This window comes from Balaenoptera borealis (genome assembly GCF_965194805.1).
Source record: "Balaenoptera borealis genome assembly, chromosome: 17".
In the NCBI taxonomy this organism is placed as follows: Eukaryota; Metazoa; Chordata; class Mammalia; order Artiodactyla; family Balaenopteridae; genus Balaenoptera; species Balaenoptera borealis.
In genome coordinates this window covers 50,495,667-50,523,253 of record NC_138876.1, presented here as the reverse complement: position 1 = coordinate 50,523,253, position 27,587 = coordinate 50,495,667, and the positions used below count along the sequence as shown (strand labels likewise).

Sequence of the window (27,587 nt, the reverse complement as noted above, 5' to 3'; positions counted from 1 at the left end):
AGACATTTCTATTCCTTTTTACAATTATAAAAATTAAGTCAAAGAAGCTTCCTGAGTGTTCCTTAGTTCCCAATAAACCTTAGAGTTCTCTCTGGCAACCTGTTCAGCTGCTGACGTTGGATCCCTGCTTCAGTCATGTTTCCGATTCCAAATTGCACCAGCCGGCGCTGTTATGACCTAGACTAGAGGTCCCCAACCTTTTTGGCACCAGGGACCAGTTTTGTGAAAGACAATTTTTCCACGGACTGGGTGGGGGGAATGGCGAGCGATGTGGAGCGATGGGGAGCAGCAGACGAATCTGTGCTCGCTTGCCCGCCGCTCACCTCCTGCTGTGCGGCCCGGTTCCTAACAGGCCACCGACCGGTACCAGTCTGCAGCCCGGGGGTTGGAGACCCCTGACCTAGACTATATTGGCTACTACAGTAAGAAAAGCTCTGCCTTCTTCCACAACTTTGTCTATGCTTGCCCAAAAAAGGATGCTAAAAAGGGTACTGAACTTATAATCTCTTTCATATAGCCACTGCCTAAAGCAGAAAAAAAAAAAAGTGTGTCTTTGTCTCTGTGTGTGTGTGTGTGTATTGCCTAAAAAATATATCTTAGTATATTTTGCTTACAAGCTAGGAGTGACAGCTGGAGAAAATGATTTTGAGTTCTGAAGACATTTGAAAAAGCAAAATATCCTGCTTAATTCAGGAGCTAAAATTTTTAAATGCAGACTGTGCTACTGGTAACATATCTTTCCACACTCTTAGAAACCTGCCAAGTAAAATGTCAAAAGAAAATGGAATTTCCCATGAAATGTCCATTAATAATAAATTTTTGTCCATCACTGTCTTTTTGTAGCTGGGAAATTCCCTCTTGCTACTAAATTCCTCTCCTGAGACATCATATAAAGTGAAACCGAAAATGTACTACCCTAGTGATACAGCAAGCAGTTCCCGGAAAGAATATGAGCTTTAATTCAAATAGATTTGTGCAGGAATCATGTCTCTGTAATTTAAAAACTCTATGACTTTGGGCAGTTTGCCTTACCTCTCTTCATTAAATTACCATGCATTGCTTCTTTCCCCTAATTTCTGAGTGTGCCCTCGACTTCACTATCAGACCCTGGACTTCACTATCAGACCCTGGACTTCCCTATCAGAACATTTATCGCACTCTACTGTAATTGTATGCTTAGGTTCTATCTCCCTTAGAACACTAAAAGCATTTTAAGGACAGAGACCATGTGTCTTTTGTTATCCCTGTATTTCCAGCACCTAGCATTATGGCACATAATATTTGTTAAATTCATTTGTTGTCTTAGGGGAGGTGAACTGGAGATCTGAAGAATCAGGAAGGCTTACTTTTCATTTACATACCTTTTTATAATTCTTGTGGTTCTTTGTTATGGCAGTCCCTGGAAACTAATACACCCAGGTACAACTTTTTAAAACTTTTTATTTGGACATAATAATAGACTCACAGGAAGTTGTAAAAATAATACAGAGCAGTCCCACATATCCTTCACCCATTTTCCCCCAATGGTTACCAGATGCTTTTAGACCAAAAAATAGAAAAAAATAGAATATGAGATGTTTTTAATTCTTGCATTTGTACTCTTTTAAGTAGTTTATTTTTCAACTTTTCTGTCTTGTTTCTAATTTAAAAGACTATGAGATATATCCCCTCTTTTTTTGGATTTCCTTCCCATTTAGGTCACCACAGAGCATTGAGTAGAGTTCCTTGAGCTATATACAGTAGATTCTCATTAGTTATCTATTTTATACATAGTATCAATAGTGTATATATGTCAATCCCAATCTCCCAATTCATCCCACCCCCCCACTTCGTCCCTTGGTGTCCATACGTTTGTTCTCTACGTCTGTGTCTCTATTTCTGCTTTGCAAATAAGATCATCTATACCATTTTTCTAGATTCCACATATAAACGTTAATATATGATATTTGTTTTTCTCTTTCTGACTTACTTCACTCTTTATGACAGTCTCTGGCTCCATCCACATCTCTACAAATGACCCAATTTCATTCCTTTTTATGGCTGAATAATATTCCATTGTATATATATACCACATCTTTATCCATTCCTCTGTCGATGGACATTATATGTATACATATAGCTGATTCACTTTGCTGTACAGTAGAAACTAACCCAACATTGTAAAGCAACTACAATAAAAATTAATTTAAAAAATAAAATTAGAAAAATAAATAAATAGCACTTACAGGAATAAAAGGCATTGAAGCTTAAAAAAACAAACAAACAAAACAAAAAACAGACTATGAGAGATTTCAAGCATGCCATTTGAAGCTACCATGTCCCTAAAATAGCACATGCAGATATAAATAACCTTTATTCTCAGTAAATGGAAAATATGACTTAATATGATTCTACAGAATTTTGAATAGATGAATTCAACATACAGGTGTTGAGGCTTGTTTTTTAGCCTAATTTGCATAATTTTTCTCATTTTTTTGTTTCTCATTTAGTTGATGTAGTTTAGCATCATTTTTCTGTCATTAGCCATTCATTATGGGCATTAATTAAACAATGTACATATCACTAAGAATACATATATTTTAAGCTGTATAATGGTGAAACTATCATGAAAGCTAAAGGTTTGAGGTTGTGATAAACAAATTGAAGCCAGATATTTAGAAGGGCTGCAATAAAAAGAATCTTAGCATTTAAATGAGTTTAGAAGCACTGAAATCCAGGAATCAGCAGATCAACATTATACTATCTATCTCGAAAAGAAATGAAAGAAGGTGTGTGGAGAAACAGCACTCTCATTTGTCTGCAGAAAAAAAAAATTGGAAGAACCTCAGTGAAGATCAATTCAACAATACAAACCAAAATTACAAATGAACATAACTCTTTTGTCCAGCAATTCAGCTTCTAGGACATATATATGGATACACTTGCACATGTATGAAATGACATATGTAACGATTACTTATTGCAGCATAATTTGTAAGAGTAAATATGTGGAAACCAGCTAAGTGTCCACCAATGAGGGGTAAATTATGGTATATCCATCATCTAAAAAAAAAAAAGATGAGAAAGCTTTTTATGCATTTGTATGGAAAGATATCCGAAATAGATTACTAAGTGAAAGACAAGCAAGGTGAACAGGTATATACTGTAATACTAATTAAGTAAAAGTAAGAGACATAATATACACCCACATATATTATTTATTTTGTATTTAAACCTATTAACCTTTTATTGAAGTATAACATATATATATACAGAAAAGTGCACATTGTGTAACCTCAAAGAATTTTCATAACTGAACATACCCATGTAACTGGCACCAAAAGTCTAGGTCCTAGATCAAGAAACAGAACATTTCTATCACCCCAGAGGCCTCATCATGTCCCTTCTAGTCACTATGACCACCCTACAAGAGTAGACATTATCCTGATTTCTAAAAGCATAGGCTAGTTTTGCTTATTTTTGTACTTAATAGGAATTGACTCATAAAATGTATACTCTTCTGTGTCTAGCTTTTTCATCCAGTATTGTATTTGTGCAATTCATCAATATTGTACACTGCTCAATATCATTGCTGTTTAGTATTCCACTGTGTAAATGGGCCACAAATCATTTACCCATTCTACTATTTATGGATATTTGGGTAATTTCCAGTTTGAAGCTATTATAAATAGCACTATTATGAACTTTCTAGTATATGCATATGCATGTCCATATACCTAGGCAAGGAATTGCTGAGGATCTGCATATCTGCAATTTTAATAGTACTGCCATACAGTTTGTAAAATTGATTGTACCAACTGACACTCCCACCAGCAATGTACAAGAGTTCCAATTGTTACAAAACCTCACCCACACTTGCTATATTCTGTCTTTTTAATTTTAGTTATTCTTGTATTTGTGTAGTGATATTGCACTGTGGTTTTAACTTGTAGTTCTCTAATGACTGATGATGTCGAGCACCTTTTCACATTCATTTGCTATTTGCTATTTAGATATACCCTTGTGTGAAGTATCTAGGTCTTTTGCCTAATTTTCTATTGAATTATCTGTCTGTTACACTTTTAAATTTTGAACCATGTGAATACTAATTTTTTAAAATTTAAAAGTAATGTAATTAAAAATTTAAATAGGGGTTTCCCTGGTGGCGCAGTGGTTGAGAATCTGCCTGCCAATGCAGGGGACACAGGTTTGAGCCCTGGTCTGGGAGGATCCCACATGCCGCGGAGCAACTGGGCCCGTGAGCCACAACTACTGAGCCTGCGCGTCTGGAGCCTGTGCTCCGCAACAAGAGAGGCCGCGATGGTGAGAGGCCCGCGCACCGTGATAAGGAGTGGCCCCCGTTTGCCACAACCAGAGAAAGCCCTCACACAGAAACGAGGACCCAATATAGCCAAAAATAAATATAAAAATAAATTTTAAAAATATATAAATAAATTTTATAGCATTCTATGCTGCATGTTCTCTCCTTCTGGAATTATAATATACTAGTATTTCAGAAGCTCTAAAAAGTCGTAAAGTTTTCACCACCACAGAACAGTTGGAGAAACGCTGTTTCCATTCTTGTCTAATTTTTAGTTTTCATGGAATTAATAATTGCTTCCTTTTTTCACTTGCTTATATTTTTTAAGTTCTCTCTCGAATTTTATCACGTATTTCTTTAGCTCTATCAAACATCTATCAATATAACTACCCAAATACTCAAAATTAGTAATCTAAATAAATTCAATTACACTAACCAGTCTTCCTTCTTGGAGTCTGCCATCTTCCTTCTGCAGTGAAAACGATTGCTCTCTAATTCTGCCACATATCTTTCACCCTGGCATTTCCCTTCACATTCTCCTGGTCCTTTTTTCTGGATCCCATGTCTTTCTCTTTGTCTTGCTCTCATGTTTTGTTGGAGCACATCCTCTAGTAACTTTCCCTAAAAAAAAAAAAAAAAAAAAAGGTGGATGGATGGATGGAAAATAAATGTTTTCATCCTTGTATATGTGAAAATGTTTTTATTCTACTCATACTTGATGGATAGTTTGACTATAGGATTCTAGGTTGGAAGTTATTGTCTTACAAAACTTGAAATTTCACGGTAGTGTTTTAGCATAAAAGTGTTATTGTTGAGAAACCCAATGCCATTCTAATTCCCATCCGTTTATTCCTGCTTCTTCCCTCTGAAAACTTTTAGAATCTTCTCTTTGTTCTTAATGTTCTGATCTTTTTAATGGTGTGCTTTAACATAGGTCCTTTTTCATTCACTGTGGGTAGCTGGTGGGCCCTTTCAATATGAAGATCTTTGTCTTTTGGTCCTGGCAAAAATTCTTGAATTATTATTTTGATCATTTCCTCCCTTCTTAATTTTTGTTCACTTTCTCTAGAATTCTTAGTTTGTAAACTGACTGGATGAATGAATGAATGGGAAAAGTTTTCTGAGCACTTTTTGTAGCAAAAAGCTTATTAAGGAATGAACCACAGATTATCAGACCATATCTTTAAAGCTAAGTATTTTATTTTAAATTATCAAATTTTAAAACACACTCTTTCATTACAGCTTCCATTTATTGTAAAATGTAACACTGCTACTCTCATTTCAGGCAATACAAAAATACAGGAAGCACTGATTTTCTGTAGGCAGAAATCCCTGATTGAAGTCAGGCATTCCCTATTACTTTTGCTTTAGAATTCATTAAATGCCTAGCATGGACTTGGTCTTGTGTATAATATTTGCACCACACTTCGCAAAATAGTCATTTCAGGTGTAGAAAAGTGTTTGTTTAAGGTAAAAAGACTTTTGCAGTCTTTTTTGGTTGGCATTAAACACCGCATTCTTCCCAGATCTATAAGAAAGAAATGTTTGCAGTCTTACCTGGAATCAAGGGAGGGACTCTCTCAAGGTTACTTTTCAATCTCTGTCTATAATTATGGACGTCAGGAGAGAAAAAAAAAAAAAAAGTCAGAAAAATACGTCCCTAGTAGAGAAGCACTCAACAGGAACTAAACATCTGAACTTTTAGACAGCATTAAACTCTGACAGGGCTTATCAGCCACCCCCACACGACTGAAGTAGTTGGAAGTGAGGTTAGATTGGAGTCCAGATAAGCAAGTGAATCTACACCCCTACCTGACTCACCGGGCTGAGAAGTGCGGAGCCCTAGTAAGTCACGACCGCACTCCCTCAAAGGGCTTTCCGCGCAGGCACGGAGTCAGGAAACGGCAGCTGCCACACCCACCCTGCTACCTCCGGTGTTTGGCGACTCCCGGAAGACGCGCCGATGGGACCAGAGGAGATTCCTCCTGGATGGGAGGGTCCGCTGACTGGGTGTGAGGCTGCGGAGAGGAAATTTCCCCAAAAGAAAACCTTTCCAACCTAGCGGGTTGGGGGGAGAGAAGACAAATTGAGCGCCCCTGGCTCACTTCCCCACTCCCAAGCCCCCGCCCGAGCCCCGCCGGTGTGGCACACGTCGTCTGGGCACCACAAAGCGGAGATCTCGGGCCTCAGGCCGAGGCGGGAGCCTTGCTGGGAGGATCGCGGGCCAGGGGCCCTCATCCACGCCTCGGCATCCGCCGCTGACGTCGCCTGAGAAGTCTGGGGAGGGAGGAGCTCCGACAGGCAGGCTCGGGTGGCTGGCAGCGCCTGGGAGGGCCAGGTCGGAGAGAGGAAGCTCCTCCCCTGTGCGCCCCGCCGCCGCAGAGTTGACCCGTCTCTAGAAGAGAAGAGTCCGCTCCGGCTCCGGGTAAGCAGCGGCTTGGCGTGGGCTGCGCGGGGAATGGACGACCTCGTGACCTAGTGTCCCGCAGCCTGTAGGGCCTGCTGACCCGGCTTGCGCAAGGGGTGGAGCCGCGGGAGCGGCGGGCACTTCCGGAATCGACCGGCTTGCCTGAGTGCCCGCGCCACCCGCTACCATGAACGAGGAGGCCATCTGCAGCGCCCTGCCCACCATCCCGTACCACAAGCTCGCCGACTTGCGCTACCTGAGCCGCGGCGCGTCCGGCACCGTGTCTTCTGCCCGCCACGCAGACTGGCGCGTTCAGGTGGCCGTGAAACACCTGCACATTCACACCCCGCTGCTCGACAGGTAGGGCGCCCCGGCGGCTCCACCGCGGAGCCCCGAAATCTTCGTCCCCCACCCCACTGGCTCTAACCCCGGGCAAGCGGGCTCTGAAGCCCAAACGACGGTGACCACTTGGGATCGGCCGCACACCTCGTCACCTCTAGGCAGCCGTTCAACGCTTGGGCTAACATGGTGGGGAGAGCAGGCTTCTCTGGAGATGCAGCAATCACGCTTCTTTTCACTGCCCTCTCCTTTTTTTCTTACTCCTGGGCCTCCTTTCTCCAGACACCAAAAATCAGCAATCACAGCCCAACTCTAAACGTCCTCTTTATTGAAATTGGGTTTTTGTTTGCTTTGTTTTTCCCTTTTTTTTTTTTTTTTTTTCTGAAGTCGAATTCTAGGGCTGCACTGCCCAACAGGTAGCTCTTAGCCACAGGTGGCTATTACTTTTTTTTAAAGTGGCTATTAGAAAATTTCAAATTGTATATGTGGTTCACATATTTTTATTGAACAGCACTGCTCTAGAGTCTGGGACGTTTTGGTTTGGGCTTTTTGTTGTTTTTGGTTTACACATGTAGGCATGAAAGTTTAGATATCAAACTCAATTTAGTTTCTCCTCTTACCGTCACAGGGAAGGAAACCTGTCTCTAGAGGAAACTTGTATTATTTTTGCTAACAATAAACTGAAATCAGAAAGCTGTTAAATGACCAAAAATTTTGAATGTCTCTCCCATCCTGGAACAATTTTAGTGCAATGTCCAGATTTCAAGGGAAGGCTAGATTAGTTCCTGTTTCCAGAGAAACCTTTCAACCATATATATTAATCAGTGAGTCTAGTCACTAGTCTTGTGTATTTTCCTTCCAATAGGAATTTAACTAGACCCTGCATTCAATTCTTAGTGAGTTAACATCCACAATTGCAACATTCTCCTCTCCTCCCCCAATATCTAAAGTGAAAATATGTCATGCTAGATGCCTGATTAACCAGAGGCTGTCAGTATCCAACAGCAGATAAATTCCTCAGCTTCAGCCCTGCTAATGTTATTGACTTTCATCTGCCTGTGGCTTTTATTTGCTCTCTTGCTATCAGGCTTGGATGGGCTAGATCTCACAGTAAGTTTGAGACACCTCTAGAAATTGTTCCCGCTTTTAGTGTACCATAATCCTGATTTAGTGATATACAGGGTATATTTACCCTGGGTCTTGAATTCTGTGGAGCAATTACTGGGAAATTATGTGTATGTGTATGTAGTCAACTTTGAAGGGTGGTGGTTGATTAGACAGGGTAGATGTATTTTAGAATCAACTATTAAAATATATGGAAATCTAGCACTGATGGACTCATTAGGTATTTTAAAGGAGATTGATCCTCCTATTTTGGATGCTGCTTCTCAAGATTTTAATTTATCTAAGTTTTGTGCCATTTGGGGCTAAGAAATGAAGAGAGTTCCCTTTCGTGCTCATTAACAATTTCATAATCTAAAATTCTTCACTAAATCGGGTAGGAAATTAATTCTGCTGTCAAAGAAGCCATAAGGACCAGTGCAACACTCTGGCATTACTGCATCACATTTTTTCTTCCACTTGTTACCTAGAATGTTAACATTAGCAGTATTTATGTAGTCTGAGCATAGGACTGGGCTATGCAGTTGACTCACAGGGTGTCTTATGTCCTTCACTTACAAAGTGGGAATAACAGATACATGTACTTCTTGGGCTCTGGTGTGGATAATGTTTGCATTGTTCTTTGGGATCACAAAAGAAAAATAAGTTTTTGTGCTGTAACATGTTCTTATTTTAGTGATTGGTGAATTATTCTCTGTAACCTGACTTCTGCCCAGTGAGTGGACCTTCCCGAACAATCTCCCAACTCCTTATGGTAGATGAGTCTGATAGGTTGTTCAAATACCTTGTGTAAACAGTGTAACTGTTTTGTAACTGAAATTTGCTATGGGTAATTTTGGTAATATGTCTATAAAAGCTGTTTTACATTTTTATTTTTTAAAATATAAAAACCTATTTTTAAACTGTTTTGGCTTTTTCTGTTTTCCCACTCATTCTTCCTGAAATCTGACTTCAAGAATTTTCCTTCTCTGATTAAGCAGTGAGTGGAAAAAACAAAGGCTTTAGAGTCCCACAATTGCAATTCAAATCTGATTCCAAATCCGCCACTTACTGTTGGCATGACCATTAGAAATTATTAATTTATGTGAGCCTTAGTGCTCTCATATATAAGGTAGGAATAATGAAACCAACTGTAGTAGAGTGGCCGACACATAATAAGATCACAAGAGAAGGAAGAATACATCATACTCTTAATGGGAGGAAGAATTAGTATATTAAGTATCACTAAGATATCCCCTAGCATGCCCTCTCTATAATTCTTTCTCCGAGTATCCAGGAACCTTCCCGGCAAAGGTGCCACTCAATAACTGTCTTGTTGACCTACATTTCATGAGGTAAATACAGACCTGTTTCAGCTTAGGAAATATAAATTTAATTAAAGCAGGTCTCACAAATTGGTATAATTGGTTGCCTCACAGTTGGGATATTAAGTGGCTAAAGAGCAGGGAGAAGAAGAGAAACTCTATGCATTCTTGTAATTCTTGTATTTTGAAACATGTAAGTATATTACCTATTCAAAACATAGATGACTAAGATTTTTTTGCTTTATTTTGCTTATTGTTTGTTTTTAAAGGAGGCTTCATAGTCTGGTCTGGAATGTCTGTTGCTTTTCTTATTTCAGCAGCCATTCATCAAGAGCTTGGGTGGTTTAAGCACCAACTAATCATCATCGCTTACCTAATAAGCTTCTCCTAGAGACAATTCTCTTTCTATTACTGCTGCTACCAATACCAAATCATCCATGGTAAAAATTGATGACAAATCTAGTTCCCTTCATATATATATGTACACACACACGTACACACACACATACATACACACACATATACACATATATATATATGTATATACCTCCCTTAGTCAATCAGGTCAGTCAGTCAGCCACCAGAGCCTGGGTATTCTATTCAGCTAGTGTTTTTCTTTCTATTTCCACTGCAACCTTTATAGTTTCAGACTCTCATTGCTTCACATCTTAACTAGTATTATAATCTTCTAACACCTGGCTTTCAAACTCTACCTCCTTCTGCTGATCCTACACCTTGCTGCCAAGTTAATCATCCTAAAAGTTTGTTCCATTCATGTCATTCCTGTGCTCAATAACCTGTAGTCACAACTCAGTGACTACCAAATAAAGTGTAAACACTCTCACCTGGCTTTAAGGCTCTGAGATGAGGCGCTACCCTACCCTATTCACCTTCACTCCCTTTACACACGCTGTTACACATCCTGATTCATATTAAACAATTTGCCATTTTCCAGATATAGCCTGTACTTTAACTTCCTTGAATTCATTTGATACACATCTATTAGACAAATTCTGTGTGCCAGGTACTGTTCCAGATCCTGGGGATACACAGATGAAAAAGAAAGGCAAAATCTCTCCCATCTTGGAGAGGGACCACATATCTTGGATGCCCTTTTTCCAATGGTTGAAATTCTATCCATCCTTAAAGTACTGTTGACATCTCTCTCTAAAGGCTGTAGCAACTCCCTTAGCCCAAATTTACTAGTTCTCTGAGCTCCCTATATTTATTTATTTATTTATTTGCTTGCTTATTTACTTGTTTTTGATGGCACTTATCACATTCTGCCTTATATTTTAAGTGTTTGGTTTGCTTTTCTTATTTGCTTTTCTTATTTTTTAACTTTATTGAGGAATAATTGACAAATATAATCATATATATTTAAAGTACAAAACATGATTATTTGCTATACATATACATCATCATGGAATAATTACCAATATCAATATAATTAATACATCCAAAGACATACAAATGACCAATAGGTATATGAAAAGGTGCTCAACATCACTAATCGTTGGAAAAGTGTAAATCAAGACCACAGTGAGTACTTATTTTTCTTAAAAAGATTTCTGGACAGTTTGAGGTCACAGACTATGTGTTTTGTTTTTTGTTTTTTTTAAACTTAATAGTCTCCATAATGCTGAGCACAGTTCTTTATTCATAATAAATGTTCAATATTTATTTGTTTTATGAATGAAAAATCAAATGAACCTGGGATCCAGAGTTAGCCCAGGGATCCATTATAAGCATTTACCTGTTCTCAGTGTCCTTTTCCTGTGTTCCAGTATATAATTTCTAAGCATTATTGACCCTATGCAACTATTATCATCTAGTCATTAAAATCTACAACATTTAAGTGTTTTAGTATTCAGGATATTTAGAAAATTTTTACATGGTATGCAACCATAAAATTTAATATAACAGCCTAATCAAATTTGATCATTTTAATACAACATAAACTTAATGTAATTAGTTCAAGCACCTATCATTCTAATATAGATAGACTTTATAAACTCAAACATTGTATTCTTTCCCTTTCCTGAGAAGAGTACAATAATAATCTGTATGTAGCACTTTTTTCTGTCAGTGGCTTATACAGGTATTTTGGTCTCTAAACAGACCTATGGAATATATAGGGTAGATATTATCCCTACTTTAAACATGAAGAAACTGAGAGAAGCTACATAATTTACATGAGGTCAAAAGCTAATGAATGAAAAAATCCAGGATTAATTAGTATTTATGGGCATGATTGTATATTTTTCATTACTTTGAAATAATTATACATTTTCTTTCTTTAGTGAAAGAAATGATGTCTTAAGAGAAGCTGAAATTTTACACAAAGCTAGATTTAGTTACATTCTTCCAATTTTGGGAATTTGCAATGAGCCTGAATTTTTGGGAATAGTTACTGAATACATGCCAAATGGGTCATTAAATGAACTCCTACATAGGGTAAGTATTATACATTTTCAGTGGTTATAATTCTGTTATTCAACCTATATAGTGCTTTGGTTTTACAAATGATCAGATTATTTGGGGATATATAGATGAATTAAAATAAGAATAATGAAAAACGTCACCATTTATGGCTTCTTTTGTGTTGTTAAAAATACTGTGGAGTCAGACCCTGCATTCTAAGTGACCTAGATTATTTTGCTTAGGTTACTGTTCCTGAGGTTTGCACTGAATTCTAATATCCACATGTATATATATGTAGGAGAGGAGCAGGAGAGAGAAAAGATAAACTCTGCACATCATACAGTTTATTGTTAGTTTAAGCCAGATTTCATTTTATGTTAAAGACAATTTAGGGTTCGAATTAAATGTTAATAATACCAGTTCATAATGTTCTGAATTAATAGGCCAAATAAATCTAAGTATCAAATATATGAGCTTTTCCAATAATAGACAATGGCATGAGCCATGTACCTTTTTCTCAAGGTATCAGTTATCTGGCTTTAATTGTGAATCCCATCAGTAAACAAATATGGCCGGGGTGGGGGGGTGTCCTCATTCTCAAAATATGTGTATTCATCTATTGTTGTTTGCTTGATCTCATATTACTAGGATTATCTCTAGCCTGCAGTTTCTGTCAAGAAATATTTTTAAAGAACTCGGTCTATTTTGTGAGGGTTGCTTTAGTTAAAACTGAGTAGTAACATAATCTGTAAAATCTAGTCACTGGACACTCCTAAATTCTGATACATCACAGTGTTCTATAAGCAAACAAGGGAGAATGGGTGCCACTGTCACCACTCATGGAGTGACTTCCTCTTTATTTCAGGATACTACACATTCTGTTTGTGACAGGACCATCTGAAACAAGGGTAGAGTAAAGTAACTAGTGTCAGTGTATAAGATTTGTGTAACCAACACAGCAAGTAAGATACAAATACTAATTAAACACAGTTTCCTTTTGTTAAATGAGTATAAGCATAAATTCTAATGTTGTCTTCCCATACCCCAGCACCCCAGTAGATGCTCTGGTACCCAAATTTGGAGCCCATTAGGAATTCCAGAGCCTCCTACAGGGGGATTGCTAACTCCTGGAAGGAATCATAAAATACATAGTGAGCACTCATCTACCTTCCTCTCCATGATCAAAAGCTTCCATATAGCACTATACTGCAGAGAGGCCTTGTTACTTCTTTAAACTATATAATTTTCAGAAAAAGTTACCTTTTTAAAGATTAAAAGATTCAGTTACTCAAGGGGATGGGAATCTGTGTATACAAGAGGAATTAATGTTGAACATTTGTGTTTTGTGTTTCTTTTGGTGTCCTGTATTATTAGGTCAGGATTTATCTTGAAGCACCTTCCCCCAACCTCACAAAAGATTGTTGAAAAAAATCAAAATACTATGTAAAGACAAGTATTTTGAGCCATTCCCCTGCCAAGTTAGTTAAGCTGACCCATTTGCAGAAAAATTCTTAAGAACAGTTTTGAGCTCAGTGGAAGCATACTTTTTCATATTATTTAGTAAAATGTACCCAGTGGCATTGTCCCTGATGATTCATTGTTGGATTTTCCCAGATTATCTAATTTTTCTGATTATGTTCATTATCCTGGGAAGCTGTATTAACTTTTATGTTCAGAAAACATTTAAGAAAGTTCAGATGACTAATCACTTGTAAGTACCAGGAAATATGAAGATGATTTTTGTCTCCTTCACAAAAGCAAAACTCCCAAATGCTAATTTTTCAAGCTGAAATGCAAGTAAATATATGATTTTAAATTATGAAGTATTAGTGCTTAGTAAGTAAATATGGTCATAATTTTAATTGATGCAGTGGTTATCATAATCAAGTATGGTTTTATATTAATAGGAAATTTAAAATATAAGTTTTGAATAGAAACAAATTGTGTGTGTGTGTGTGTACACATTCATGAGCACAAGTTATTTGATAGAAGCCATAGAATGGGAAGATGGGTATGAGTATAAATATATGTCTGGGTATTATACAGATAAAAAATGATTTAAAACTGTCTCAACTGAAGAAAGACCCCATACCATGTAGTTGCATTACCAGTATAAACTAAAAGGAAATATCAGTACTGTAAAGTCATTATTTTCTCTAAAAATTGAGGAAAGTAAGATACAAGGATGTTAAATAACGTCAAATTGATACTGTATAACAAAATGAGTATTTTTTGCCCTGAATTTAGTTATACCAGATATTTAGTTTAATACTATATTTCCTCATGGAATATTTCATTTTCTAAGTGGAAATAAATTTGGCCACTAATTTTAGTTTTGTTTCTTTCCATATATATGAAGAAAAATGAATATCCTGATGTTCCTTGGCCATTAAGATTTCGTATTCTGCAAGAAATTGCACTAGGTGTAAATTACCTGCACAATATGAATCCTCCTCTACTTCATCATGACCTGAAGACTCAGAATATCTTATTGGATAATGAATTTCATGTTAAGGTAGTTACCTTTTTTAAAAAAAAGCTTATCTGCATCCTTGTGTTTAATAGTTTTAAAGACTTTTTAGTTATTTCTTCTACCTTGCCAATTTAATATCTCTGCCTTTTCCATAGCCCCTAATTCAGTGCCACTTCTTCCTGCTGCAGTGAGTTAGTTATTCCTAGACTACAGACATTGGTAAAATTATGGTTCAAAATATAGTCATTATGTTCTTAATTTAAATTGTCAAGTAGACCTTTGTTAACTTTTTATTTTGAAATTATTATAGATTCATAGATGGTTGCAAAGATAATACAAAGAAGTCCCATGTACCCTTCGCCCAGTTTCTGCCAGTGGTTACATCACATATAATTATAGTACTATTTCAAGACCAGGAATTTGGCATTGGTACAATGCATGTATATAGTTCTGTATCACTTTAACATGTGTAAATTTGTGTAACCACCACAGCAATCAAGATATAGCAGTACTCTATCACAAGAAAGATATCACTTATGCTACCCCTTTATAGTCATACCTTCTCCCCTCCGTCATACCTAACTACTGTCAACCACTAACCTGTCTTCCATCTCTATAATTTTGTCATTTTGAGAATAGTATATGAATGGAATCATACAGTGTGTGATATTGTGAGATTGCTTTGTTCACTTAGCATAATGCCTTTGAGATCCATTTAAGTTGTTGCTTGTGTCAATAGTTGGTTTCTTTTTCATTGGTGACTAGTATTCCATGGTATGGGTGTACAAAAGTTGTTTAACCGTTCACCTATTGAGAGATATTTTGGTTATTTTTAGTCTTTGGCAATTACAATAAAGCTCCTATGAACAGTCCTGTGCAACTTTTTGAACAAACATAAGTTTTCATTCCTCCTAGATGAATGCCCAAGAGTGTAACTGCTTGGTCATATGGTAAGCATATGTTTAGCTTTTTAAGAAACTACGTAGCTACTTTCCACAGTGGCTGTACCGTTGTATATTCCACCAGCAATGTATGAAAGACCCAGCTTTTCTGCACCCTCACCAGCATTTGGTTTTATCATAGTTTTCTATTCTAGCATTCTAATAGATGTATAGTGATATATCACCATGGTCTTAATTTTCATTTTCCTATAATGTTGAATATTGTTATTTATTTATTTGCCATCTCTATATCCTTTTCAGTGAAACATCTCTTCATATCTTAAGACCATTTTCTACTTGGATTCTTTGCTTTTTTACTATTGGGTTTTAAGAGTTCTGTGTATTTTTTAGATATAAGTCCTTCATCAGATATGTAGTTTGCAAAAATTTTCTGCCAATTCAAAGTTTGTTCTTTTCATCCTTTTAACAGAGTCTTTAACAGAGCAAAAGTTGTAATTTTTTTCTTTTATGATCATGCTTTTGCTGTCATGTCTAAGCACTCTTCACCAAGCCACAGGTATTGCAGATTTACTTCTATGTTATCTTCTAAAAGTTCCATAGATTTATATTTTACATTTAAATCTGTGATCTGTGATCTATTTTGAATTAATTTTTTGCATAAAGCATAAGATTTAGATACCTAAAGGCACCAGAGGAGTAGTGATTTCAGTTACCCTATATGTAACTGATGACAGCAAATAAAAAGTAGTTGCTGAGAAATTAATACTAAATGTAACTCACTTTATTTTTGCATAGTATTTTGCTACACTTCTTCAAATAATATACATAATTGAAGATTATTATAAGTATCCAAAAATGTTCAAATAAGTAATAAGGAAGTTGGAACAATAGAAAAATAAATATAAAAAGTGTGAGAAAAGTTAAGTGAAAAAATAAACCTTTATTGAAGGCACTTCCTCTCCCTAGAATAAAATGGAAGGAAAAGGAAGAAAGAAGCAAGCTGCTGCCTCAATATTGCTTAAAAAAAAGAGACAAATCTATTATATCAGTTACAGAACCATACAGGTAGAAGTGACTTATTCTAGTCCCCTGATCAGCTGGTCCCCTGAATCCTCACTACAACAATCCCTCATCTCCCAAGGGAGTTACCCTGTGACAGCAGAGTCTTTAAGATCCATAACTGAATGACTGTGACATTTTTTTATATGGTCAGTCAAAACTCCTTCTCTGTTGCTTCCACTCAGCGGTCCTAGTGATAAAGTGAGTTCAAAGTCCAATTTTATTTCCACCTGACAGCCCTTCTGAGATTTGAAGTTAGCTATAATCCCCCTACTTCTCACATACACTTCTCCCTTATACACATCTTTAGTTTATTCAACCAATTTCCTTATTACATAGGTTTTAATCCCAGGTGCTATCTAGATGCATCTGTGTTTAAATCTCTCTTAAATTTTGATCCTCAGAACTAAACAAAGTACCCATATTACCTAACACAAGTTTGTGTGGCCAACACATAGTGAGGTCAAACAAACCAAAATGTCAGAGTTTGGAGCAGAGAAAGGTTTATTGCAGGGCCAAGCAAGGAGAAGAGGTAGCTCGTGCTGAAAAAACCCTAACTACCCAAAGGGTTTCAGCAAAGCATTTTTAAAGGCAAGGTGAGGAAGGGGCACACCTTGGGTATGTGGTCAGCTCTTGCACAAATTCTCTGGTTGGTTGATGGTGGTCAATCCTTAGGTGCTAGAAGGTCTGGGGGTTACATGTCCATGATCATCAAGTAGTTAATTTCTTCCATTTGGTGGTGGTTTTAGCATCTGAAAAACTCAGGAAATATGCATTGGATACTATTATCTAGGTAGTTTAGAAAGGAGCTAAAGCAGAAGATATGGGGTTGGGGGGGAGGTCTATCCCAGGAAGGCCTCATAGGGTCCTGCTCAGTTACACCCTTGATGTGGTGTGATAAATGTAGAATGGTCCTTAAGTACTTTACTTCGTATTCATAGTTCCTTACTAATTCGTCTTTTGGGGGGCAGTCCTATAACAACATTCAAATTGGGCTCAGTGTCAACAAAAAGCACTGAGAGGTTTTCTTTCTTTTTTTTTTAATGTATTGTTACTTAAGTCATGTCTCCTTGTCATGTACTTTACAGAATATTTTCTGGACATCATCAAAGTTTATCTTGTTAGATTTGGGTGATAACTTCAGCTCTTAAGACCTTTTTGAATGTTTTTTCTGTAGTCCAAGGATTTTTAACTTTGTCCTCCAGCTTTGTGTCATCTTCAAATTTAATTAGCTGCTTTTTTATATCTTCAAGTCATGATTAACTATTAAGCAGTACAGAGCTCAAATCAGAGCTACACAACATGGTCTGAAAACCTCCCTTCAGGTCAATATCAATCCTTTTATTAATTAGGACTTTTGGAGAATAAGCATTCATTTTGTTTGGAATACTCCTAAAAGAGCTGTTATACAGCCCATATTTCTCCATTTTTTTCCATTAGAATATTACAAAAGTCCTTGCTTGACTGCTTTCCCAGGTGTCCTTGTTACCGAGTCCAAGTTCATACTGCTCACTGCAGGACAGGGCCAGTAAATCAACAGACGAGGTGTTGGGGCAAGGAATAGCAGCTTTATTCAGAAAGCCGGTAGACCAAGAAGATGGTGGACTAGTGTCCCAAAGAACCACCTTACCCAAGCTAGAATTCAGGCTTTTGTTTTTATACTAAAAGGGGAGAGGGTGTGGTTGGTTGTTGCAAATTTCTTGGAATCTTTTGTTCTTGCAGCAGTCCATGTAGGTCAGGTCTTGATGTTCCTGTAAACCTCCAACAAGACAAATGTAATTGTCTGTTCTGTAACTTTTTATCTCTGTATGAATAGAAAAGTGTTATACCCTTAAAGGTCAGAGCCTTGAGAATGGGCTGTCTTGTATATTTCAGGCTATAGGCAACATTCTTAACTTGTAGCAAAAGCAATAGAATACAAAGGTTAAAGTAAAAGAAACAGATCCAATATGGAGTCAGATTTATTCTTCCTTGTTACATACTCATGACTTACTCCCTTTCCTTTTCTTCCTCATTATCAGAGTGGCTTTCCCTGACAACCCACCTAGTTCCTCTGTATCCTCATACCTTGATTAATGCTTCTCCATAGTATTTTTCACCATCTTACAAAACATTTTTTATTAATGTGTTTATTGACCATCTCTCCCAATTATAATATAATAAGCTTCACAAAGACTAAAATTTAGTCTGTTTTATTCACTGCCACCTGCTTAGCATATGCCATATAGAAGCATTCAATAAGTAGTTGTTGAATGAACAAATGAATGAATTCCAGATCTTCTATATATACCCAATAGGCCTGATAATTTAATAGTCAAGGATATTATTAAAGTACCTCAGAATGTTTTATAATGTACAAACTGTTTTAACGTTTACTCTTTGACAGTAGTACTACTGACAAAAAAGGAAATGAAGTCTGTCATTCCTTTATTAAGTGTTTGTGGAGCAACAGTGTTGTGCTAGATACCCCAAGTACTTGGGATATGTCATATGAGGTCTGAAATTGATCACTGGGCTGATATAATTTTTCATTAGTTCTTTCTGGCTCTTTTATCAATTAGTCGTAAAGTAACCCTTTCATTAAATTTTCTAAATTTTTAAACCTGGGATTAAGGATAGTCTCTGCCAATATATAGATTTGCAAAATCAATATTATTTTCCCTTTTTAAAAATCAGAATGACATTTGCTTTTCTCGTATCCTGTAATACCTCCATCACCATGGAGGTATTTGCGAGTATTCTAACTAAACCTGAAATACATGTAAAATGACCTGAGATTTGTACTTTATAAACTTTTCAACCTCCTTGGACTTTATTTTCTTCATCTCAGTCCAGAAACTATTCTTGATAGAGAAAACAGAAGCAAAGTAATAGGTGATGATGATCCCTACTTTCTCTTTTTCATTGATCAGTAGGGTACCCATGGTCTTTCTTTGAAATAAATAGAATTTAAAATAGTTTGGCTTTGTGTGTATTTTTAACTTTTATTAGCTTTAGCACATACAAAACTGTGACCTTTCTAATACTATTCTTATAAATTATGACACTCTTTTATATGCATCTTGTGTGTCTCTACTTTTTATTTTATAAATGTTCCTTAAAAGTCAAAGTTTAGGGGCTTCCCTGGTGGCGCAGTGGTTGAGAATCTGCCTGCCAATGCAGGGGACACGGGTTCGAGCCCTGGTTTGGGAAGATCCCACATGCCGCAGAACAGCTGGGCCCGTAAGCCACAATTACTGAGCCTGCGCTTCTGGAGCCTGTGCTCCGCAACAAGAGAGGCGGCGATAGTGAGAGGCCCGCGCACCGCGATGAAGAGTGGCCCCCGCTTGCCGCAACTAGAGGGAGCCCTCGCACAGAAACGAAGACCCAACACAGCCATAAATAAATAAATTAATTAATTAATAAAAATTAAAAAAAAAAAGGCTACAGGGCTTGTTGATGGATGGGGAGTGAAAGAAAGGGAGTCAAGGATACTTCAAGTTTAAAAAAAAAAAAAAAAGTCAAAGTTTATCAGTGACTCATGAAAAAGTAACAGTTACCTGATCTACCTATCTTCTTGGAAGGGCCTTTAGATGAAGTGCAAAAAATCTTTTAAAATACTTAATGAAATTAAATGGAAACACACCTTGCTACAGTTTTTTGAAGTAAATTTTTATACTGGAATGCTAACCAGAAACATAGTATCTAAAAGAAAAACATTTACTACCAATTAAGATCAACCAGGACTTTTCTACTTTAAAAAGAATATATTCAATTTGTTTATCTGCTGGTCAGTATCAATTAGTGCACCTTAAATACAAATGAACCTGTGGTAGGCTTATTTGAAATAAATATTTATATGTACCATGTTTGATTTCTCAACTGTTCTGTCCGTCATGTGTGGAAACCAGAATACTTAGAAGTTATTCTTCATAGCGTCTTACTGATAACTTTATAATTTTACAGACATGGATAGTATTATGTAAATGAAAATAGGTATTCTGGTAGGGTAATAAGATTATGGATGATTTTTATGAATAGTATGTTTTAATTTCCTCTAGTTTTTTAATCTTTTTTTAAATTGAAGTATAGTTGATTTACAATATTGTGTTAGTTTCAGGTTTACAGCAAAGTGATTCAGTTTTATATATTTTTCAGATTATTTTCCTTTATAGGTTATTTTGAGATACTAAATATAGTTTCCTGTGCTAATACAGTAAATTCTTGTTGCTTTTATCATCTTTTTTAACTAAAAAGAACCTTTACCTTTGAAATGCATGTTAAGATCTTGTATAGAATAGAAAAGTTCCTATTCTCTGTCTTCATTGCTGAATGATATCAGGACCCTCAAGAAATCATGGAACGTGTATTCCTCTCATCATATTCTTCACTTTTTTTTCTTCTCTGGAAGATCCAGATTTAATGAATCGTGTCTTTGGTATATGGTGTTTGTAATAGAGAAGGGGGAGAAATATGGTTCCATGTGAAAGCCAAACTAAATTAGCTGATAAAGGGAAGTCTGATTCAGTTTTCTAGGTGAGATTTGAAAACATAGATGAAGACCTTAGGTGAAGTAAAAGGAGCACATAAGGAAGCAAGCTCAGAATACATTTTCTCCAGCACTGTATTCAAACCAGTATTTAGCCCAGTAGTTTGCAATTTGTGGGTCAGGTATAAGATGGACCACATCCCAATTTTTTTTTTTAACATTTCTCACTGTGGCACAGAAATAAACTTTGCTTCTCATAGTAATGCTTATTATCCTAGAAGATGTGCAGCTGAAGTACTGTTTTTGCTTTTAGAGAATGAGTGGGAGGAATAAGAGTTTGTAGTGGCAAGTAGAAGTAGGATATACGGTTCCCCGTCTTAATACCACCTCAAAGTGTATTAAAGACCTTGAAACTATGTACTGTGCTTGTTGGTATTGTATGAATAAGAGCAATCTTTAGAGGTTTATTCCCATGTACAAAACATTAATAATACTAATACACAGGGATCATTTACTATGTGTCAGATACTGTTCTGAGTGCTTCACTTAGAATAACTAGTTTAATTTTCTCAGTACAACCCTGTGTTATGTTATTATCCCCAGTTTAAAGATGGGTAATCTGAGGCACAGAGAAATTAGAAAACTTGTCCAAGGTTGCACAGCTAATTAAGGGGTAGAAATGGAATGTAAATCTAAGTAATCAAGGCTCTAGAACCCATGTTCCAGAACACATATTATATTGCCTTTAGAAATCAATCCAACTTATCTTCATGTAGTGGCACCATGTTTCCTCTTGGTTTTTTCTAATTTTTTTTCTTAGGCTTACCCTTTTATTATGATAATGTATGAAAGATTCATATAGGCTACCCCCTCCCTTTTTGGAGTGGGGCCATAATTTTTTTTTAATCTCAAATTCATCTAAACACTAAATAAATTATTTCTTCTCTTAAAGCTAGTAAACATTTTAAGAGTTAAATGATTGAACCACAAATGGTGTGCTGGATGGAGCTCATTCCACTCTGTTGACTCCTAAATTGTGCCGTGTAAAGGTCTAAGTGATTTAAATTAAATGTCTTCAAAGTTTTCCTATACTCTTTTGTTCACTAAATATTGTTTCTGTTCTTATATTTTTGTCTCCCTTTAAAAAAAAAAAACATTGGAACGTTTTAGATACTTAGTTATAAGATATTGTGTATTGACAGTATCTGCACAAAATTTACAAGTGAAGTAAAACTGTAAAGGACATATCAAAAGTACAGAATGTTTGTCACTGATAATGCTTTAGGCACTCCTTGTCATGGACATAAATATGTTTTATATGCTAACTATACTATTGTCAACAGGTATTCTTTTAGTGGTAGGCATAAATCATATAATAATGAGTTATACTATATTGGAATTTTACTTATTTCAAAATTTAAGGAAACTATTTTTAGCACATTATAAATAAGAACATATAAACCTGAGTTGTAAACAATACCCAGTGACAATCATATTAGATATGAGTAGTTTAGCAGTTCTGTGAGGTATAGGTAAATTTTGAAAGCACATGATATAAAGCTACTTGTCACAAAAAGTGAAGTGTATATACTCGTTCAGAATAAAAGGCAAAAATACTCCTGTTTAATTTTTCAAAACTTAGTCTCTTTTAAAATTTGTAATATTATGCTGAACTTCAAGTCAGTTTATATTGCTTTTAGAGTTGTTGGGTTCAGCACTATGGAATCCAATTTGTTAAGAAACTAATAGACTATTATAGAAATAAAATATTAATATATATAGCATTTACTCTGGTCTCATGTTTAAATATAATAAATATAAACAAAAACAATCAATTCTTGAATTTTTTTAAAGAGAAAATTTAAAAATTCAATTACTCTTTTCCCTTCCAGATTGCAGATTTTGGTTTATCAAAATGGCGCATGATGTCCCTCTCACAATCACGAAATAGTAAATCTGCACCAGAAGGAGGGACAATTATCTATATGCCACCTGAAAACTATGAACCTGGACAAAAATCAAGGGCTACTATCAAGCATGATATATATAGGTACAGCATGTTACCTTTGCTCAGAGTTAACCTTGTCTAAAAAACAAGATTAATCAATCAGAATTTTGAAGCTACATTTTAAAAGTACGATTTTTATGCTTCTGTCATAAGTGTGGTGAAAATAAATTAGAGACAGTGGTTAATGTTTTTCAGATTAAAGATGCCTTGCTTTGGGAGTTCCCTAGTGGCCTAGTGGTTAGGATTTCAGTTTTCACTGCCGTGGCCCAGGTTCAATCCCTGGTCAGGGAACTGAGATCCCACAAGCTGTGTGGTACGGCCAAAAAAAAATTAAAAATTAAAAATATGAAAATAAAGATGCCTTGCTTTTTTTAAAAAAATATATTTATTTACTTATTTATTTGGTTGTGGCAGTGGGCTCCTTAGTTGCGGCACATGGGCTCCTTGGTTGCAGCATGAGGGCTCCTTAGTTGCAGAATGCATGTGGGATCTGGTTCTCTGACCAGGGATCAAACTCGGACCCCCTGCATTGGGAGCACGGAGTCTTAACCACTGCGCCACCAGGGAAGTCCCGATGCCTTGCCTTAAGCTACTTTTACATCCTTAAAAATTATTAAAGCATATCTTATTGTCCTACCAATTTATAATATTCAAGGGTTTTTATCATATGTGACCTTGATAGGGGGAGGGAAACAGTGCAATTAACATTTAACACTACCAAAAGAGACAGTACTTACACCAGAAAAAGAGTCAATAGAATAGGGCTACATGAGACAGCCTTTTTTATTGCTCTTTATTTTGTGTGAATAATAGAATCATGTAATTAAAGGGCATAGCTTATCTAGGTGTTAAAGAATCATCCACAAGTTATCCTTGCCTATAACTTCAAGTTTTTATTACAGTAATTTCCTGATTTTTCAAATTGAATTAATTCCCTTTCAAAACAAAACTGTATATGAATATTCATCATCTTGGTTCTATATAGTGATTCTTTAAGCAGCATTTCACTACATTATTACTTTAAAAAATGGTGTCTCCACAGTCAGCTTTTAAAATCAGTACCATTTTAGTTTATTATGAATAGTTTATAAAGTACTATATGTATATTTTTATCTTAAACAGCTATGCAGTTATCACATGGGAAGTCTTATCTAGAAAACAGCCTTTTGAAGGTAAGTGTACTTTGACTTCCTTATTCTAGGTGACATCATATTGGTAAGTCATACTCAGAACTATCTGAATAAAGACCACTTATTTTAAATCTGCCTAACAGTCATTTTGTGGAAAACACACTAGAAAAACATAACAATTTATCAATGTGAATCCACTGTATGTTGGAAAGTACTGGATTAAGGATCAGAAAAATGTAGATTCTTCTTGTTCTGATAGTAGTTAACTCTATTATAAGCCACTGAATCTCTTAAGTCCTCATTTTTTTTCATCTGCAAAGTAAGAATTTTGAATTCTTATTTCTAAGATTCATTCCAACTATAAAATCGTTTGTATGAAAATTTAACTAGTGCTTCTTCCAAAGACCAGCAAACACTGAAGAATACTTTTCAAATTTTCTGATAATAGTGTCTCTTTCTTTACTTTGAGGTTCATTTAGGTCAGTTTGCTGTGTAACAACCTCAAAATCTCAGTAGTTTACAAACTAAACATTTATTTTTCATTCACATTCGGTTATTAGTTGCTGTGGCTCTTCTTGGCTCTGCTAGGTTCTGCTCAGCTCTGCTGAGCTCTGTTTTACTCTACTCTCTTCATACTCCATTGGCCAAATCAAATCGCATGGCCAAGCCCAGAATTAAAGAGGTGAAGATATAAACTCCTCCCATGAGAGGCAGCAAGTCTGGCAATAGCTGGGATATAAATATTCCTTTGACAGAAAGGGAAGTAATGAATTATTCCTAAGATTTTAAGATTTCCTCATGCTCATTTGGTTGGCTTTAGAATGTATTTAATATATTAACTCATAATATATTTCTAATGAATGAAATATATTTGTTTTGACAGAAGTCACCAATCCTTTGCAGATTATGTATAGTGTGTCACAAGGACATCGACCTGACACTAATGAAGAAAGTTTGCCATTTGATATACCTCATCGAGCACTTATGATCTCTCTAATAGAAAGTGGATGGGCGCAAAATCCAGATGAAAGACCGTCTTTCTTAAGTTAGTGTACAGTTTTAATCTGGACCTTTTGAATTACAAAAATAACAAATACGCTATAAATAAAATATTCCTTGAACAACTATACAAGTTAGATGACAAGCTCAAAGTTTTTTTTAATTCAAAGTTGTTTTTATTTTATGAGATGAGCTTGAAGTGGTAAGGAGAGGCTGTTGACTATCATCATAAAAAGGTTAGAAATTTATTCCAAGTACAATGGAAAGCCATTAAAGTGAGTTTTTCAGGGAAATAACATGATTAAATTTAAGTTTGGGAGATATCACTCGCTGCTGTGTATAAAATTGATTGGAGAAGGGCAAGAGTAGAATTTCCAGACCAATCCTGGAGATCGAAAAATCAGATAGAATTAAGATTTATTTCAGAGGTAGAATGAATCATCACCTAAATGTAAACATAGAAGAAAATCTTCATGATCTTGGGTTAAGCAAAGAACTCTTATATATGACATCAGAAACAAGATCTCTTAAAAAAATTCTTTGATAATTGAACTTCAAAAAAATTGAAAAATTTTACACTTCAAAAGATGCTATAGAAAATGAAAAGACAAGCTGTAGACTGGGAATCTTCTTTCCAACTAAAAAAAAAACAAATATATTTTCCATTCAAAACTTATGTCTAGTGCTCATCAGCATTGTATTTTAAAAAAATCAAAAGTTGCTCTAATAATGGATTAACATTTTATCTCTTATCTCCCAGATCCATGTAATAGGGTGTGTGTGTGTGTATGTATGTGTATTTATATGTATACATATGTATGTGTGTATTGGCTTGGCCAAAAAGTTTGTTTGGGTTCTTCTATAAGATTTTACAAAAACCTGAACGAACTTTTTGGCTATCCCAATATATATCTCCTTTGTCCCCAGTGCCACTTCCAAACTGTAATTTCTTCTCCATTCCCTAAAGACTCCAGCTCTTCTGAAGATCATGCCATTAGGCAGTACTTCTCTACAAACTTCCTGGTTTTTCCCTATTGTTCATTGCAGAACAGTGGCTTTTGGCTTACTGACTTCTACATCCTGCATTGATCAGTGCTGCTGAATATTTGAGAGGAACGCTCTGCGGATCTCTGGAGTTCTCTCTCTGTGTACCTCTCCTCTTTGGTGCTTTGTCCTATAAACTCTATCTGCCTCCGTCTACCCTAACTCCCAGCCCTGTCTCTTCAACTCTGAGCTTCCACTGGGCCCCGCCTTACTTCCCTACCCTGTAGTATAGCTGGAAAGTCTCCCAAGGCAGTAAGCTTGGGTAGTCAGGCTGTCATAAGGCTGACCTGCGTTGTTTCCTATCACTTAGAGATCACTGTCCTTTGTTGCCTGATATCTAGTGTCTTGAAAACCACTGTTTCATGCATTTTATCTGGCTAATGGTTGTTTAAGGCAGGAGGGTGAATTGGTCCTTGTTGCTTCATCTTGGCCAGAAATGGAATTCATTGTTTTCTTTTTAAATTAATGGCTAAAACTGGGCACTAAACACTACTTAGCAATTCTGTTATGTTTCTCAAATACATCTACTATTACATTCTCATAGATCACCTGTTCTTAAGTTGTGGTGCAGGGACCTCTGGAGGTGGGGTTGGTTCCTGAGACTTATAAGGGGTTCATAAAATCAAAACTTTTCAAAATAATAAACATTAAGGTATTATCTTCCCTTTTTACTCTCATCCTCTGGAAAAATCTTTCCAGAGACTAAATTAAGTTTGATGATATCATTGCTCCAACAGATAATGGAATGTGTTTTCATATACTCTGATGTGTTAAAATTTTGTTTTAATCTAATGTAGTAAATGTCAATAGATATGATCAACATATACAAAAGCTCTTAATAATTTTGAAGAGTTCTGAGACCCAAAAGTTTGAGAATTACAGACTTAGATGATCATCTTGTACTACTGTAGGAGATGCGTAAGTCCCATACTTCATGTTTCCAAAGTGAAGATGAAATTCCATTTCAATCCCCAGAAGGAAAGCATGAGAGGAACATTTCTAGGTCCTATCTGCCCCTCAGCACTCCTCCTCATTTGTTAGTTTTAGAGAAAAAGAAAGCACACTTATCTAGTCCCTTCTCAGTTTTCTCCTCCTTTTAGAAGTAAGCTTGTCTAAAGAATGCACATTTTGTGCTTCCCCATATGGAAGCAGGTAAGGCCTGTAGCTGAGTGAGTAAAACTGTCAACTGAAGGGACAAAGTATTACTAAGCCCATATGCTACAGATCTAAAAAGGGACATATTCCAATTAGCTTTATCAGTAATAAAGGTGATATTTTGATCATCATCTATCATTATTGTGTGGCCTTTCTTAATAGATTCTGAACTTAGGAAGAGAAGACGGGGTAATGCATATTGTACCTTATCTTCCCTTCTTAAACCTCCTACACTCTATGTTCTGTATTTCTTTTGAGCATTGAGAAAGTAGAAACCATGAGAGAGCACTCCCTCATAGTTCCACTACCAGATCTATAAACTTAGTTGTACTTGACCTGTCTTTCCTGCTTTATCTCTTTTACAGTGGGAAAAAAGTGTTCTTATACAATTGTAAACAGTATTACTTGCGCTCTGGATGCCATTCCCTTACTCTCTCCAGCATTCTGTTCCTT

The 27,587-nt window shown here is 36.1% G+C and overlaps 1 protein-coding gene and 1 long non-coding RNA gene across 5 annotated transcripts in view; one reads left to right on the top strand and one right to left on the bottom strand.

The window, feature by feature from the left end:
• Positions 1-1,422: 1,422 nt before the first annotated feature.
• Positions 1,423-6,561, bottom strand: LOC309614821. Its single transcript, XR_014236387.1, has 5 exons — positions 6,452-6,561; positions 6,122-6,358; positions 5,858-5,904; positions 4,737-4,921; positions 1,423-3,042 (listed from the first exon to the last, which is right to left on the bottom strand). It is a non-coding gene; the product is annotated as an uncharacterized lncRNA (long non-coding RNA).
• Positions 6,562-6,893: 332 nt separating this feature from the next.
• Positions 6,894-27,587, top strand: part of RIPK2 (receptor interacting serine/threonine kinase 2) — a 64,285-nt gene continuing 43,591 nt past the window's right edge. The window contains exons 1-7 of one of the 4 annotated variants that reach the window (XM_082363498.1): positions 6,954-7,067; positions 9,790-11,014; positions 11,776-11,929; positions 14,256-14,411; positions 22,691-22,848; positions 23,929-23,978; positions 24,820-24,981. In XM_082363498.1, coding sequence (XP_082219624.1) covers positions 11,894-11,929; positions 14,256-14,411; positions 22,691-22,848; positions 23,929-23,978; positions 24,820-24,981 — 562 coding nt within the window. In that variant the 5' untranslated portion in view covers positions 6,954-7,067; positions 9,790-11,014; positions 11,776-11,893. Of the gene's footprint in view, positions 7,068-9,789; positions 11,015-11,775; positions 11,930-14,255; positions 14,412-22,690; positions 22,849-23,928; positions 23,979-24,819; positions 24,982-27,587 lie in introns of all 4 variants that reach the window. The other 3 variants (XM_082363496.1, XM_082363497.1, XM_082363499.1) reach the window with 3 other exon arrangements.